General features: G+C 29.4%; 1 protein-coding gene across 2 annotated transcripts; it reads right to left on the reverse strand.

The window, feature by feature from the left end:
- On the reverse strand, positions 7271-10915 carry LOC104767062. 2 transcript variants are annotated; one of them, XM_010491086.2, is made up of 5 exons: positions 10228-10915; positions 10044-10120; positions 8536-9915; positions 8268-8436; positions 7271-8173 (listed from the first exon to the last, which is right to left on the reverse strand). In XM_010491086.2, exons 1-5 carry the CDS (start codon positions 10310-10312, stop codon positions 7512-7514), a joined length of 2373 nt encoding a protein of 790 aa, XP_010489388.1. In that variant the 5' UTR covers positions 10313-10915; the 3' UTR covers positions 7271-7511. The 2 variants fall into 2 exon arrangements, with proteins under 2 accessions (XP_010489388.1, XP_010489387.1); XM_010491085.2 differs by having other exon boundaries at positions 8536-9918.

The raw sequence follows: 16287 nt of genomic DNA on the forward strand, positions 1-16287 counted from the left end.
TTCACTTCTCCTCAGCATTGCTTCCATGCTCCTTAAGCTCCAAAATCACCTGTTTATGCATGAAAAGATGCAAATGCAATGCAACTATACTCTAATGCATGATTAGTCCTAAAGCTACACAATAATGGCCTAAATGGATAGCAAAAGATGCAAAAGTTGTGAATAAACTAAGGGAAAAAAAGGTAAAATATATGAACATCAATAATCTGGTATGTTTATAATATCGACCAAAAATAAAAAATCGTGGAATACAATTATTAACACTGCAATCAAACGGATTCTGAAGTTCTTGAAAATTTTCAAACTTTGAATAAATTAATTAATCGCTGTAATGATAAATATTATTTTTTTTAAAATGTGATAAAATTTCGTTCAAAAATTTGAAGATTATTGTTAAGTTAATGTAAGGTTGTTAATTAAAAATAATAATTATAAATGTTATGATAAAATCTTAAAAATAAATTATTTTACCTTATGTAATGTAGGGTGGATAAATTAAAGAAATATTCTATATTCAAAACAGAATAGAATACGTATATTATCACGATTAATGTCAAATATAAAATGTAAATTAAGCATTTAAAGCCGTAATGATAAACATTAAGAAGTTTACTATTTATCTCTAAAATAAAGGGAAGTGTAGAGATATTATGCATGGAGATCTATGCAGATTAGTTAAATGATTCGCTAAACATGTATTCCTAAATATCACTTACAAAAAATAAATGTAAATAATATATTTATTAAATTACATATATATATATATATATATATATACACGTCTATTCGACTCTCTTTGGCTTTTAACCTAAATTAAAGAAGAAGACAGAAAACAAAAAAAACAATGGTTAGGTATAGCCTTTTCGATGATGTTTCGCGATTGAATTCTTCAAAATACGAATGGAAAATTCGTGTGAAGGTCTTGTGTCTGTGGGAAGAAAAAGGTCCAAGTTTGGAGATGGTTTTATCTGATATAAAGGTATTTAGTTTATTCTAATCACAAGCTCATTATATATTCCAAAAATAATACGTATATGCAATTATACCTTAAAGTTATATTTCCAAGTTTTGAGAATATTGTTTTGACATATAAAATTATATTATGTGACAATAATTAATACTATGTTCTATTAGGGTGTAAAGGTCCAATGCTCCTTTCGTGGAGATGTTTATGATCGTTTTGTCTCAAAGTTCAAGGTTGGTGATTGGCTTAATTTCGAAGACTTTAAGGTTGTTGAACATAATGGTTCATGTTTAGCTACTACACATCGTTATAAAATTGTTATTTTGTACAATACCAAGATCAAAGAGAATTCAATTGTTGGAGAGGAAGATTTCTATGATTTCGTCGATTTCAGTCTCATTCATGATGGTACCCAATGTGAAGATTACTTAGTCGGTGAGGAATTATTTTAGTTATTTTGAAATTAATTTCAATTATTATTTGTAATACTTTGTATTTGAACTAATTTAAATTTTATACATACGTCATTAGTGAGGTTGTAAATGTTGGCGAATTCAGTTGTAATTTCAGAAAATTACAACAAAAGGAGGAGATCAAGGGGTTGGAAAATAATAAGAAACATGTGGACGTAACACAAAGTGATAATATCTGTATGTTATTTAAGTATTGTACTCGATATGGTTCAGAGCAAAAGAAAAACATTACTTTTCATGATCACTCTGAATAAGATTGCACAATCTTTGAAGAATCTGATGATGACAGTGATATTGGAGATCAGGACGATGATGATTATATACAAGAAGGAAGCGATGAGGAAGATGATGTTTGTTATGATACAATTGCGGAGTGTCTATTTTCTTACAAAATTACTATTCAATATTGCAATGTGTCTGTTTTCGTGAAAAACTACATTGTACAAATTACATTCTACAAACTACTTACTCTATTAGGATTTCCAATTTACTGTATAACCCCAAATATATAAATAAACACTATATAAACAAAGAAAATAAGTCAAAATAAAAAACTACATTACAAAAATGCAAATTACAAAAAAAAAACTAACTAACAAAATATATAATTCCGTGTTGTAGCACGGGGCATCACCTAGTAGTATAGGAAAATGCAACTCATATCGTACCATGAGATAAAAAGACATCACAAGCTTAACAATATGGTTTTTTAAGCATATGATAGTAACATACAATTTTTATTTTTTATAATAATTTTAAATACATTTTTTCCTTAAAGATGAAGACTAATAAGAAACTAAATTTACAGTGGAGAGACTCATATGCATCATCCAATAAGAAGAAGTTTTAGCCTGCTTTACCACATTAATACCCCAAAAGAATAAAAATAGAGATTCTAAAATATACGAAAGGAACAAAACCTAACATGTTTAACATATTAAATCATGATAGTTCATTTTTTTCATAATGTAGTAATATTAACACAACCAACAAACACGACAAGCTGAACTAAAAATAAAATATGGTTCAAGGCCCGACCCATAAGCCAAGTAAGTGAAGCAAAGGAATAGGACATCAATTTTTCTGGAGCATATTTTAGACCAAAAGTTTTAGGTCTTTTATGTAGGAAATAAAAATTATCAGTTCAGTTATTATTAATATTTTTTATAAGTTCGAAAAAAATTAGAAGTTCAAGTTTTCTACTCCCTCCGTTTCATAATATAGGATGTTTTAGAGGTTTTTGCTTGTTTCGTAATATACCATGTTTTCAATTTTTGAGGCAACTGTTACACTACTTTTATATTTTCTTATTATTTATTTTATGCAGTCTTGTTTCTGATTGGTTAAATTTTTTAAAAGTAAACATTTCTTGTTATGCGTGTTTTCGCTAAAACATCTTATATATTGAAACGGAGGGAGTATAAGAAAACAATATATTATTCATGTAGATATATCCAATNTTTTATTTTTTATAATAATTTTAAATACATTTTTTCCTTAAAGATGAAGACTAATAAGAAACTAAATTTACAGTGGAGAGACTCATATGCATCATCCAATAAGAAGAAGTTTTAGCCTGCTTTACCACATTAATACCCCAAAAGAATAAAAATAGAGATTCTAAAATATACGAAAGGAACAAAACCTAACATGTTTAACATATTAAATCATGATAGTTCATTTTTTTCATAATGTAGTAATATTAACACAACCAACAAACACGACAAGCTGAACTAAAAATAAAATATGGTTCAAGGCCCGACCCATAAGCCAAGTAAGTGAAGCAAAGGAATAGGACATCAATTTTTCTGGAGCATATTTTAGACCAAAAGTTTTAGGTCTTTTATGTAGGAAATAAAAATTATCAGTTCAGTTATTATTAATATTTTTTATAAGTTCGAAAAAAATTAGAAGTTCAAGTTTTCTACTCCCTCCGTTTCATAATATAGGATGTTTTAGAGGTTTTTGCTTGTTTCGTAATATACCATGTTTTCAATTTTTGAGGCAACTGTTACACTACTTTTATATTTTCTTATTATTTATTTTATGCAGTCTTGTTTCTGATTGGTTAAATTTTTTAAAAGTAAACATTTCTTGTTATGCGTGTTTTCGCTAAAACATCTTATATATTGAAACGGAGGGAGTATAAGAAAACAATATATTATTCATGTAGATATATCCAATTTACGGATGAAATTTTATTAGGTTTATGTAAAAACTTGTTTCATCTTTTGAATTGTTAGTGAATGAGCATTAGATTAATGTTAATTAAACTTGTTTTTCTGAGATTTAAAGTAAAATTTAATTTAGAAAAACAAATTTGAAACTCTAATAAAAAAAGTTTCCATATTCGAAAAGTTTTAAAACAATAATGAGTTATTAGCAATATGATAGTTATTTTTGTATAAATGTTTGAATGAACATGAAAACATTGAAAAGACAAAGAAAAATATGAGCAAGCAAAACGGACTACAATACGGAAATAATAAAAATAATTTTTTATATTACATTTTTTATAATTGTATTTACAATAATAAAAGGGGTTTTTAAAAAAAAATTGGCGTATGACATTCAAAATTGCCGGACCGGCCCATGGAGAGTAGGAAAGACATATATAAGCACATAAATGAATAAATAAAATTTTCAAACATTTTCACATAATTTTTTCTTTGTAGTATTAATGTGAACAACAAACATGATAACCTGTAAAAAAGTTTTAAAAATTATTCAAGAATACATATTCAAATTTGGAAAGATAATATAAAAAACAATATAATTCTTCATAAGAACCTAATGACTGAAATTAAATAATAATGACTGAAAATTTGTGTTAAAAGGATAGTAATTAGTAATTGAATTCTAATTTTATGGAAAACGGAATGAATTCTACTTTTATGGATAAAGAATTGATAAGATCTAATGAGGAATAAATGAGTAAGCANTTATTCATGTAGATATATCCAATTTACGGATGAAATTTTATTAGGTTTATGTAAAAACTTGTTTCATCTTTTGAATTGTTAGTGAATGAGCATTAGATTAATGTTAATTAAACTTGTTTTTCTGAGATTTAAAGTAAAATTTAATTTAGAAAAACAAATTTGAAACTCTAATAAAAAAAGTTTCCATATTCGAAAAGTTTTAAAACAATAATGAGTTATTAGCAATATGATAGTTATTTTTGTATAAATGTTTGAATGAACATGAAAACATTGAAAAGACAAAGAAAAATATGAGCAAGCAAAACGGACTACAATACGGAAATAATAAAAATAATTTTTTATATTACATTTTTTATAATTGTATTTACAATAATAAAAGGGGTTTTTAAAAAAAAATTGGCGTATGACATTCAAAATTGCCGGACCGGCCCATGGAGAGTAGGAAAGACATATATAAGCACATAAATGAATAAATAAAATTTTCAAACATTTTCACATAATTTTTTCTTTGTAGTATTAATGTGAACAACAAACATGATAACCTGTAAAAAAGTTTTAAAAATTATTCAAGAATACATATTCAAATTTGGAAAGATAATATAAAAAACAATATAATTCTTCATAAGAACCTAATGACTGAAATTAAATAATAATGACTGAAAATTTGTGTTAAAAGGATAGTAATTAGTAATTGAATTCTAATTTTATGGAAAACGGAATGAATTCTACTTTTATGGATAAAGAATTGATAAGATCTAATGAGGAATAAATGAGTAAGCAATTATCAAATTACTTACGGAAAACATCCCACCAGTAGGTTATATAAGATTAAAGACCAGAAACTAAGCAGGAATGGAAACCCAAAATTCAAAGATAGAGCCAAAAATCTATGAATTGATAAAAGAATTTTGAGAACACATAAACATCCCACAATCTAACATAATCTATAATCTTTTCGTGCCCATGAATCATTTATAAGATTGAAACGCGAGAATAATTTTTTTACATAATTTAGAATCTGTTTTTCCTCCTGAATCATACATAAGATTGAAACTCATATTTATCATTTCAGACTAAACTATCATCAATTTTTCCTAGAATGAAAGCACAAATTGATAAATAGTGGCTTTAGATCAGAAGAGACTTACAACTGGTTCTTATTGAAGAAGAGAAAAATAAAATGTTTGAGAGTTTTTTTGTTTTGTTTTATGGGCCAGTAGTTACTTAAGTCCAAAGTACAAATAAATTTTGTTAAGTAACTCCAAACAACAAAATAAAACAAGTGTTAGATAGATAATATGTCAGGTGTCATCTCCTTAGCAAAAACCTTCTCATATTATATAAGATATATGTGTTTCATCGTATCAAGAGAAGTGGAGGTAGAGGAAAGACGTCAAAGAGTGTTCTAGAGTAGAGAGAAAGAAACAAGGGCTTCTTGAGCATGCAAGTTTTCTTGTTCTTCTTTGTATCTTTGATCTTTGTTCTTCGTGTGCCAAAACCTGTAAACGAAACAAAGACAATATCACATCATTAATTATAGAGATGTTTGTAACCACATCGTCATAGTGGAATTTGGCCATTTGGGAGGAAGAGTTCTCCCGAAACATAGCTGTTAGAGGCCGTAAACTCTATTACCAAATTCTTTGTGTTTGTTTCTCTCACAAGTAACAGTTCTATTTTTATTGCTCTACGTACAAACCTTTGTTGCAGAATATGAACTTGCACTTTTATAACAACGGTCACCATTCTTTTTTAGCCTTCTTTATACAATATTCTTCCGAAACTTTTATTCGTGCGAGGAAGCCAAAGCACGCACGATTGAAAGACCATGTCATCGTCTTTTATTTTCTTCTTCCTTCAATTTCAGGTTTTACAAATAAGTATGGTGATGCTCTGTCCCAAGTTTTGTAGTAACAGAAATTTAAATTACGAATGAAATTATATATATACATATATATATATAACTATATATAAAAAAATGTAATTTGGATTACCTCAATTAGGCTACCACTAGTCAGTAGAGGCATGAATCTCTGTGATAGACCTCTCCGACAAGGATTCCATCAATTCAGCGAAGATCCCGAAACCTGACTAGTTACCATGAATATGCTAAGGAAAAAATATTTCTTTATAAAACATCCAACCTCTTTATAGTAGCGGAGTAGATGAGGTAAATTTTTACACTGTTTGTTATTCTTATTCACTTGTTATCCGGCAAAATTAAGCATCATCCTACCCAGTTTTGTTCCTTCGGAGCATTTCTAGTTACATCCTTCATCTCTTATGATTGGGTTGTTACCTACGTACATACGTGTATGTATACTTCTGTTACCTTGAGATATCGCTGTATTATATATATTAAGAATGTTGGTAATCGAAGTGGCTCTCACCAAGGGTCGGAACCCTTACTTAATCTCTAGCTATAGAGTATTGCTTAGTACCAGTCCCTAGTTTTGTACGTAGTAGCAGAAATTTAAATTAAGAATGAATTTAAAAAAAAAAANAAAAAAAAAAAAAAAAAAAAAAAAAAAGAGGTAATTAAGATTACCTCAATTCGGTTACCACCAAGAAGCATGATTTTCTCTGTGATAGACATCCCCTAGAAGAAATAAATTGTCCGACAAAGGATCTTCACTTCAGGGAGCGCCGGTAAAGCTCGAAACATTCATATCTTCCAACCCCGTCGTCAACCAATGGAGGTGGAGAGAAGGTCTGGCTTTTTTTGCCTACTCCATTCGGGGGTACCAATATTGTTACTAAAACCCTGGTGAGACTCCAATATCATGCTGAGTCAACACCACTTTGCTGGTCGAGCATTGGTGACCTAATGTCTATTTGATAACTACTTAATGTTATAAACACACAAATGTTTAAATTTGTTGCAGTCTCTATTAAAATTTAGAAACTCTTTTTAGTATTAGTAAAATAGTAATTTATGTAGCAATCAGAAGAATCTAGCTTCCTTGTACTGCAGGAAAACATTTACAGTTATTATGGAAACTCACTTCTTCAAGAAAAAATTAACACTCCATAAAAAAACCCTATTTACAAAAAGAACACACCAAAATTAAACCATTCATATTCACCAAACCAAACCAATCAGATATGTTTAACTCTTATCTTATAAGTTCTTTAGCTTCTTTGTCTTCTTAGTTCCTTAACAAGTTCTTCAACAAGATCAGCCATGATCATACCTTCAACTTCTCTCCCCAATACATTAACTTCTTCACCAATCAAACCACTCCATGGAAACCTATCCATGTCCCAACCAATGATCCCATCCAATGAACAAAAAGGTTTCTCTGGTTGAGAATATAAATACTCGGACATGATCCTCCATGTTGATTCCAACAGGTATTTACCTCGTATAGTCGTCGATTCAGACACAGAAGAACTCATAAGTTTTCTCTTGAACCCTGACTTTGTCAATGGTCCGAGCACCACCGTGAGCACTTCATTCAGAAGATCAAACAGTATGTTATGATTTTCTTCACTTAGAGTACTCTCTTCGGCATCGTCGTCTTCTTGATTCTGATTGCTTCTTTTCTTAAGATTCTCTTTTGTTTCTTCAAGAACAGACTTTTTTATAAGCTTTGCTAATGGATCCCATCTAGAAAATGATATATCTGATGTACCTTCATACAAACCAGAAGCCACAAGAAGATCTCTGACAAATGCTTTGTCTGGATTTCCTAAATCAACTATGGTCTCATCAATCTCTTGAGTCGGTTCTTCATCCACTGGCGTTCGCACTTGTACATCGGATTCAAGCTCATTTATCTGTCTTCTTAGTTCTGAAACAGCAGAAACAGAGAATGAGACACAATTCAAGATAGTGTGTGAAACATTTCAAGAAAATGGTGAAAACTTTGTTTACAGTTTTCTTACCAGTTAGATTGGAACTGATGTCTCTGAAGACTTGAGGCATACCGTTCTCATCCGATACAGTCACGTCAGGTGTTGAAACTTGGCTGAGATAATCCACATTTCTCCAGAACTCGTCTGGTGTACTGCTGCAGACTGATGCAGGGCTTGGAGGCACTTCTGTTGAATTCTCCTGAGAAAGACACAACTTGTCTTAATTTAGATTATAAAGGACCAAGAATTTGAACATATATATATATATACACAGATGAGAGAGTTAAGAGATTCATACATTTCGATCGTAAAAGTTGTTAAACTTGGATCCTGTCACGAAATCTTTGATCGATTCATCCTCAAAACTGTTTGATTCGATCATTGAACGTATCTTCTTACCAAAGATTCTTCCTCTAAGAGTTGATCTAAAGCTGGAAACTTTTTTCCTGAGATTGAATCTTTCTTTCCTCCTGATTGGATCCGCAACAACTGGTTCTGTTTCTGATTCTGTTTCTTCTCGCTCTGTTATCGTAGCCTCGTGCTTTCTCATGATCTGCGCGCCTGTCAAAACATGCCGGTCCTCTAACAGAAGCTTACCAAAAGACATCCCTGAGACTGGAGCAGATAGTGATCTTTTAAGATTTCTTGGTGATAAAGACTCTTTCTTAGGAACATCTCTGTTAACTCTCAAGTCTTCCATATTGATTTCATCAATTTGTTTCGCTGCGTCTGACACGGTAGGTCGCAAACGGCTACTACATTTGATCATAGAATCATCGGAAGGACTCATCTCTTTTCTCAAAACATTCTTCAATCTCTCTGCCAAGAGTTTTCTAGTATCTCTACTTATAAACTCAGTAGGAGAGTCTGGTGCATTGCACTGAACCTCACTAGTACCGTATGGTCTCATCGGTTCAGACCTCGGAGAAGGTCTTTCGCTAAAAGGAGTCTCGATCCCGCTTCCTCTCACCGATGAACTTCTCTTGAGAGCTGCTTTTCCTTGAAGCTCACCTTTTAACCTCTCTTTAACTTCTTCAAGAAACTCTTCTATGCTGCTTCCTCTGCTTCCTTCCATGGTCGTCCCTGAAGAAGTAGTCAACGAATCTTCGTAATCATACGCTCTCTGAAGACCAGGTCTCAGAACCACAATCCTAGTTGGAGCAGTTCTATCTGATTTCAAGTTAAAATCCCGACCAAAGCTCCTAGTTCTAGTGAAAAGCCTCTCTTTATCATCTCGAGCCCCCACGCAACCCGAATCAACGATTCTTGAACAATCTTGAAACCTTTTATCAGCTTGCCAAGCTTCAAACTCTCTTCTGAATCTTTGAAGCTCCTCTTCTTGAGGATGTTCACGACGCATTGGTGTCTCCATCACATCTAATGCTGTCACCGTCGAGGAAGACAACCTCCCTTTTCTATTTTTTCTACCTCCTTTTTCGTTATCAAACCGATGATCCGCTTTACTCTGACGAGGAGGATAGATCCAAGGGGATGACTTAGCAGCAGCAGAATCCAAAGGAAGTGCATCCATTCCCATCAGCTTAGCTACAAGACTAGGCGTGTTGTGTTTATCGTTGGAACGTTTTTTCGAAAGCTCATCGATGATCTTCTTCTTCATTGATTCCTCAATCGGGTAACAACTTCTCTCGTACCATTCCTCTTCCTCAAATTTATCACTCTGCTTTTGTTACCAAAATAAAAAAAAAAAAGTCAAAAACATTAAATCATTTTACCCAAAAAAAGTATTATGTTTTCAATTTCACATTTAAAAAAAAAAAAAAAAGTTGAGTTCGTTATTTAATTTACCGGTTTATCTTTCTCGTTATGGTAAGTCTGAAAGTTATCGACTTGTAGCTCGAAACTATTCCTCGGAGCTTCCAGATCTGCAGAACACAACAAAAAAAAAACACGAATGAATTCAATAATGATCAAAACCTGAAACAAAGATTTGTTTTTTTTTCTCTCTCTCTGAAAATATCATTTAATTCACCTTCGTCGCGGCTTTTGTGATGAGAGAAAACTTTCCGGGAGAAACTGTTGTTATGGAAATCGAAGAGATGCAATAATCCTCCCATTTTCTCCGTCGATTTTGGATCTTTCAAACAGAGATCTGATGAACCATGAGACGAAATCCCGACAAGAGAGAGTGAAGCTCGGGAAACTAAACGTCTTTAAAGAGAGAAACTTTATTGAAGACAGACAGAACAGAAACAGAAACAGAGTATAAGAGAGACAGAGTCTGAAACGAGGAACAGAACAGAATCAGGTTTATTATTACGCAACGTATCGATCGAGAGAGAGATGGGGAAATATTATAAATATATATATATATATATATATTTATATCAGAAAAACTGAAAATTGTGTCTTCTCGTGAATCAATGAAGCATCGAAAAATGGAGATTGTGAAAGGATGATAGAAGAAGAAATATGGGGAGGGGAACAGAGGAGAGAGGAGAGTCGTTTTCAGAAAGACAGAGAGAGAGAGAGAAGACTAATGGTAAGTAGAAGAAGAAGAAGAAGAAGAAGAAGGAGGAAACTGACGAAACAGCGAGACGAAACACATCTCATCCAAAGTACGGAACTCTGGTCGCTTTCTCACTTTTGAAGAGAGAGAGAGAGAAGAGAGAGAAAAATATAAAAACGGAATTGTGGAGAGAAGAAACGTGGAGATTGGAAGATAAAACAGAGTATTCTCTCTTCTCCGGTACGTACGTGGTTCCTCTGAGCCGCTCCAAAATTTTCATTAATTATTAATTCTTATTATTATGATGTTCCAGATTCATTATTTAGTTGAGTTTTTTTTTCCTTCCTGTTAACCGTTATCATTATTTCTCATCTTTTTTAATTTTATATAAAGAAACAACTTATCATTATTGTCATTATTATTGTACGAAATAAATCATCAGAAATTATTGAAATTATTTTTTTCCGTTTTCTTTTTTTCCTGGTTTTGGTGTATAAAGAGGTTTTGAAGATTGATTAGTTTGGCAGAACGTTTTTGTGTTGTATATATATCATGAATAAAAAGTGTACATGGATGGAAGGTTGTTTTAAAAATATATATCTTTTTTTTTTTTGATATATATCTAATTTCAGTAAACTTAAGGCGTGAATGGAAACATGATATAAGCGGTTTTCAAGAAAATTTTTGACAAAACCGCACATGGTTACCAATCATACATAAAATTATAAATTTGCATTTTCCATAATAAAAAAATGTTTTTAGTGATTTGCGGTTTTATATACTGATTTTTGTACTTGGACCGCTTTTGTAGTGCAATATGTGTTTTATGCAGCGGTTTTCAACTAAAATCTGCAGTAACACTACACTATTATTTTAACAATTAAATAAAGATACAAAAAACATATAACTACTAATAAATAATTTAGTAGTATGTACATACAATTATTAATAACTCCAGTTAATCTTATAAATAAATAATTTTTTTTATGATTGAATAAATTTAGATATTTAAAGTTCTTAATTTTTTTCTATTAACACAAAGAACATAATAATTTACAATTATATTAATTATTTATAATTTTAAATTTATTCATATAATTGTTGTTACAATAATAATATATATACAAAATCGAAAAAATTATTCATTAATACAAAACAAATTAAATTAGATAATTATATTAGTTATTAATAAATCAAAATGAAATCCGTACCGCAAATTATATTTCACCAATCAAACATTATTTTGTACCACTTATTTTGGAATAACCGCATTTGTCCCGCAAATACATGTGTCCCCTACAAACTGCAATTGAACCGTACCGCGCTATCAAATAGTTAATTATGCACTATCAAATCCGATGTTACCATTCGTACTCTTATAATATCGAAAATTCGTCAGAGAAGTTGAAAGATTCCTTTATACTATTTTTTATTGAGGGAAAAAAATAGTAATAAAGTGAGAAATATGAAATGAAGAATGAATAAGACTTCTTTCATTCTCTTTTGTAAGTTGGAACGTGAACAGAAGGGTAGTTGGATTGTGAAATCAGTCTCTTCGGGTACTAACTTTTAATTAATAATTTAACAAACTAAGTGCGATAAAGAGATTAAGGAAAAAAAAAACAAAAAATTGACCCAATTAAAAAGAGATTATGGAAAATGATGCTTTTATTAAACTTGAACAACATAGAGAAACCATGCATGTAACGAACAGCTCATGGAGAAGACATTTGGACCGTCATTGTTTGTAATTATTGTTAATATTTAAGCAAATTTTGTATAAAACATACTAATGATGCTTCTATTAATTTTTTTTTCCTATTTATTTTTTATTTTTTCTATTTGTCTACCACTTGTTACGAATATCTAATGCTTGAGAAGTTGAGACTAAAAATTTAAAGTGAATTAAAAATTCTGAAGTTATAGTTATAGCTTTATAGGGTTACAAACGCTTGCGAGTTGCAAATGGTTGGAGAGAAGAACCATCTAACATTATTTATTGCATCCTAGACGCTGCGATAGAATTAAACATCGAGAAAAGGACATGTTGTGGTGCTTAGTTGCATGTCATACATATGTAGCTGGTGGTTTGTTTCTTCCAAATAATATGAACAGGCAAAAAAGATCTAACATGTTTTGTAGCACAAAAATTAAGTCCAAAATCTATACACATTAGGGACCATTACCATTACACTTAACATTTATTTCTCCATATAGAAATTCGAATCCCAAAATATTCTTCGTATAAAATATGCATGGTTTTATTATTTGTGAGAACATCCTAAAATCTCAGTAAGAATCTCTTTTACGAACGAAATTACCAAATAGTTCATTGTGTAAAAAATAATTACATAAAAATAGGCACCTATATAAATCTGAGACGTTGCTGCATATATGCAAAACACTAATGACCCATTACTAGATTTAGTTATGTTTATTTCCAAATTAATATTTATGCATGTATCGTTCGTCAATACTAGATTTACTTCGGTCATGGCTATGTAACAATAAACTTTTCATTTAAAAAAAAAAAAAGAAAGAGAGAGACCCGCCCCTAATTGGCTAATTGCAAAAAAATGTAGTTTTTTAGAAAAACTAAATTGACCCAAATTAAGAGATTAATTACTAAAGTAACTTATAAAATGTGAGGGTTAGATGAGTTATTTTTTTGTCTAAAATACTTTTTTTGCTTTGTTAGGAAAAAAATAAAATCAAATTTACCCTCTCCGAATTTTTTTTTAAAAAATAAAATATTTTCAAAAGTCTGTCGGACTAGTTGTGACAGATTTATTTGTGTATGACAGATTTATTTTTGCACAACCGATTTATTTTTGTATGACAGATTTTTTATGATAGACTTATTTTGGATGACAAATTTTTTAACTACAGTTATGACAGATTTATAATTGATGACAGATTTATTTTTTTACAACAGACTTATTTATAAAGACACCACAGACTTTCACAATATATGACAGATTTGATATAGATTTATTTTCCACAGTTATTTCAGATTTATTTTTATGATTAAAAATCTGTCGTAACATGACAGATTTTTTAACAGAAAAATAATTACTAGATTGACCTCTAGTGATAACAGATTTGTTTTAAGTTACGACAGAGTTATTAATTTAACCAAAAATTTGTCGTTTGATAACAGATTTATAACATTTTTAAAAAATTGCTAAAATGACCTATGTGAATATCATATGTTATGGCAGATTTGTTTATGTTATGACAGTTTTTTTGTTTTTTCCAAAATTTTGGTGTTTGATAACCGATTTATTAGATGTAAAATATAAATACAATGACAACAGATTTATTTTAAGTTATATTTTTTTCAGTCATGTTTTTATTAAATATATTTTTTATAAATCATATTATGAATCATATTTTAAACTCGTAATTTTAAAACATATTTTATACATTTTAATTTTCCTAAATCATATTTACAAAATTAACATCATATTAAAAATCATATTTTTATATATCATATTATATTTTCATAAATTTTATTTTAATATTTTTTATATACATTATTTTTTAGTTTTAATTTTATACATTATATTTTTATAAAACTTCTTTAAACTGTATAATCTTAAACTTCATATTTTTAAATCATATCTTTATATACAATATTTTTATAAAACTTAATTAAACTGTATTAATGTCATATTTTTAAAATCATATATTTATATACAATATTGTTATAAACAATTTTTTGAATATTATTTTTATACATTATATTTTAAATCATATTTTATTTTCATAAATTATATTTAAAAAATGAACATCATATTTTTTAATCATTTTATATTTTAAATTAATCATATTTTTAAATCAAAATATTAAATACTATAACTTTTTGGTTTTTCGTTTTTTCAAAAATAAAATTAAAAAAAATATATATGAGTTTTTAGTCTTTTATGTAAAAATTGTGTGTTCTAGTTATTGGATAGGATGGAGTATTAATCTAACCATTAATTGTCAAATTTGTGTCGGTATATTTTCACTTTTAAAAATCATTGTAATAATCTTAGTGGGTCTTACGATTAGTTAATACTTAATATTAAACCATCTACGTACCTGGTCAATACCCTCAAATTCGTGTCTTAATAGAACATGTTATAAGATTAAAATTAATTTTGATATCATACATAAAAATAGTACATAAATTTTTTTTTCTTCTTTTTTTTTTAATCTATAATTCATGAATGCATATAACGTAAGTAAAAATCAGTAGGCTACAATCATTAACCAGAAATCAAAACACAAATATCATTTGTTTTTGGTGGTTTTTTTCTTAAAGAAACCTTAAAAGAGCACAAACTCAAGTTCCGCACAAAAAAAATCTAATTCACAATGTAAACACCTAACACAAACATTATTATATCTCATGAAAGCTTAAATACTAAATAATTAATTCACATACTACAAACTACAAAGAAATGAAAAGGTTGGGAATCGATATGAATACAATATAGTAATATACATACAACTCATGGTGATGGTGATGGCATTGTGGGGGCTTTTAGTTGTAAAGTTATGACTCAAAACACGCTTTGTTTATTTTTTGTTTATATTTATTTATTATATAATGTATTAATGATGGATGGTCATGTGCTTCGTATCCCTCCTTCGACTATCCTCCATTATTACACACCTTTTATTTCATCCCATCTTTTTCATTATTACAATTTCATACAACCTTCATTTGTATTATGTACTCATCCGTTTCAAAATATAAGATGTTTTAGAGAAGATTTTTGTTTCTTAATATAAGATGTTTTCAAGTTGCTATGCAACTTTTAGATTAGTTTAATATTTTATATTATACAGTATTGTTTTTAATTGGTTGAACTGGTTAAAAGTAAAAATTTCTTAATCTGCGTATTTACTAATCCTAACTGCGCATAGGTTTTAGACATTTTAAAGCTATAGGGCCATTAACAAGACTATGCCACGAGGGGCACGACTCCCCCCTATATTTTGCATACCTAGAAAGCTCATTCTGATTCTTACTTTGTTTTTACGTGCCTAACTACGTACTATTGTGAAACTCAATACGAAAAATCAATACCGTTGAATGAACACAATAGACAGAAGTCACAGAACTGTAATTTATTTCTTAGGTCAAGTGTGAATGTGTAGAATTTTGGCGAATTACAATAAACGCATACATATGTGTGTAGTTTAATTCAATGTTTTTTTTATATTAGACATGCAACAATGTTGTAGAAACATATTGATATTGGTTCAATTTTAATCCATTCACGTTAGTGCTTAATTACTTTCAACATCTTTTCAGATATCCAGATTCAATTCGCTATTAATATATTTTATGAAATATTTTTTGTTTTTGTTCTGTTAAAGCTGTTGAAAATATAATTGTAAGATTAAAAAAATATTAAATCACACAAAACAAATTAATGACACATTCCAATGATATGAAATTTTTTTGAGTAGTTAGTGAAGAGATTAATAATATTATACAGTAGGAAACTTTTTCACTTGAGTGGCCTAATTTGTGTGGTTATCTTTGGGTTAATGCAAATTCTGTTTTTTTTTTATAAAGAGATTTAT

Source organism: Camelina sativa, chromosome 19 (assembly GCF_000633955.1).
Source record: "Camelina sativa cultivar DH55 chromosome 19, Cs, whole genome shotgun sequence".
Classification (NCBI taxonomy): domain Eukaryota; kingdom Viridiplantae; phylum Streptophyta; class Magnoliopsida; order Brassicales; family Brassicaceae; genus Camelina; species Camelina sativa.

Excerpts from the sequence above, each read along its gene's own strand:
- LOC104767062 (XM_010491085.2), bottom strand. The coding sequence starts at position 10,312 with ATGGGAGGATTATTGCATCTCTTCGATTTCCATAACAACAGTTTCTCC. Across the intron at positions 10,121-10,227 it reads TCACAAAAGCCGCGACGAAG|ATCTGGAAGCTCCGAGGAAT; the intron begins GTGAATTAAATG and ends TGTGTTCTGCAG. Across the intron at positions 8,437-8,535 it reads ACAACTTTTACGATCGAAAT|GAGAATTCAACAGAAGTGCC; the intron begins GTATGAATCTCT and ends TGTCTTTCTCAG.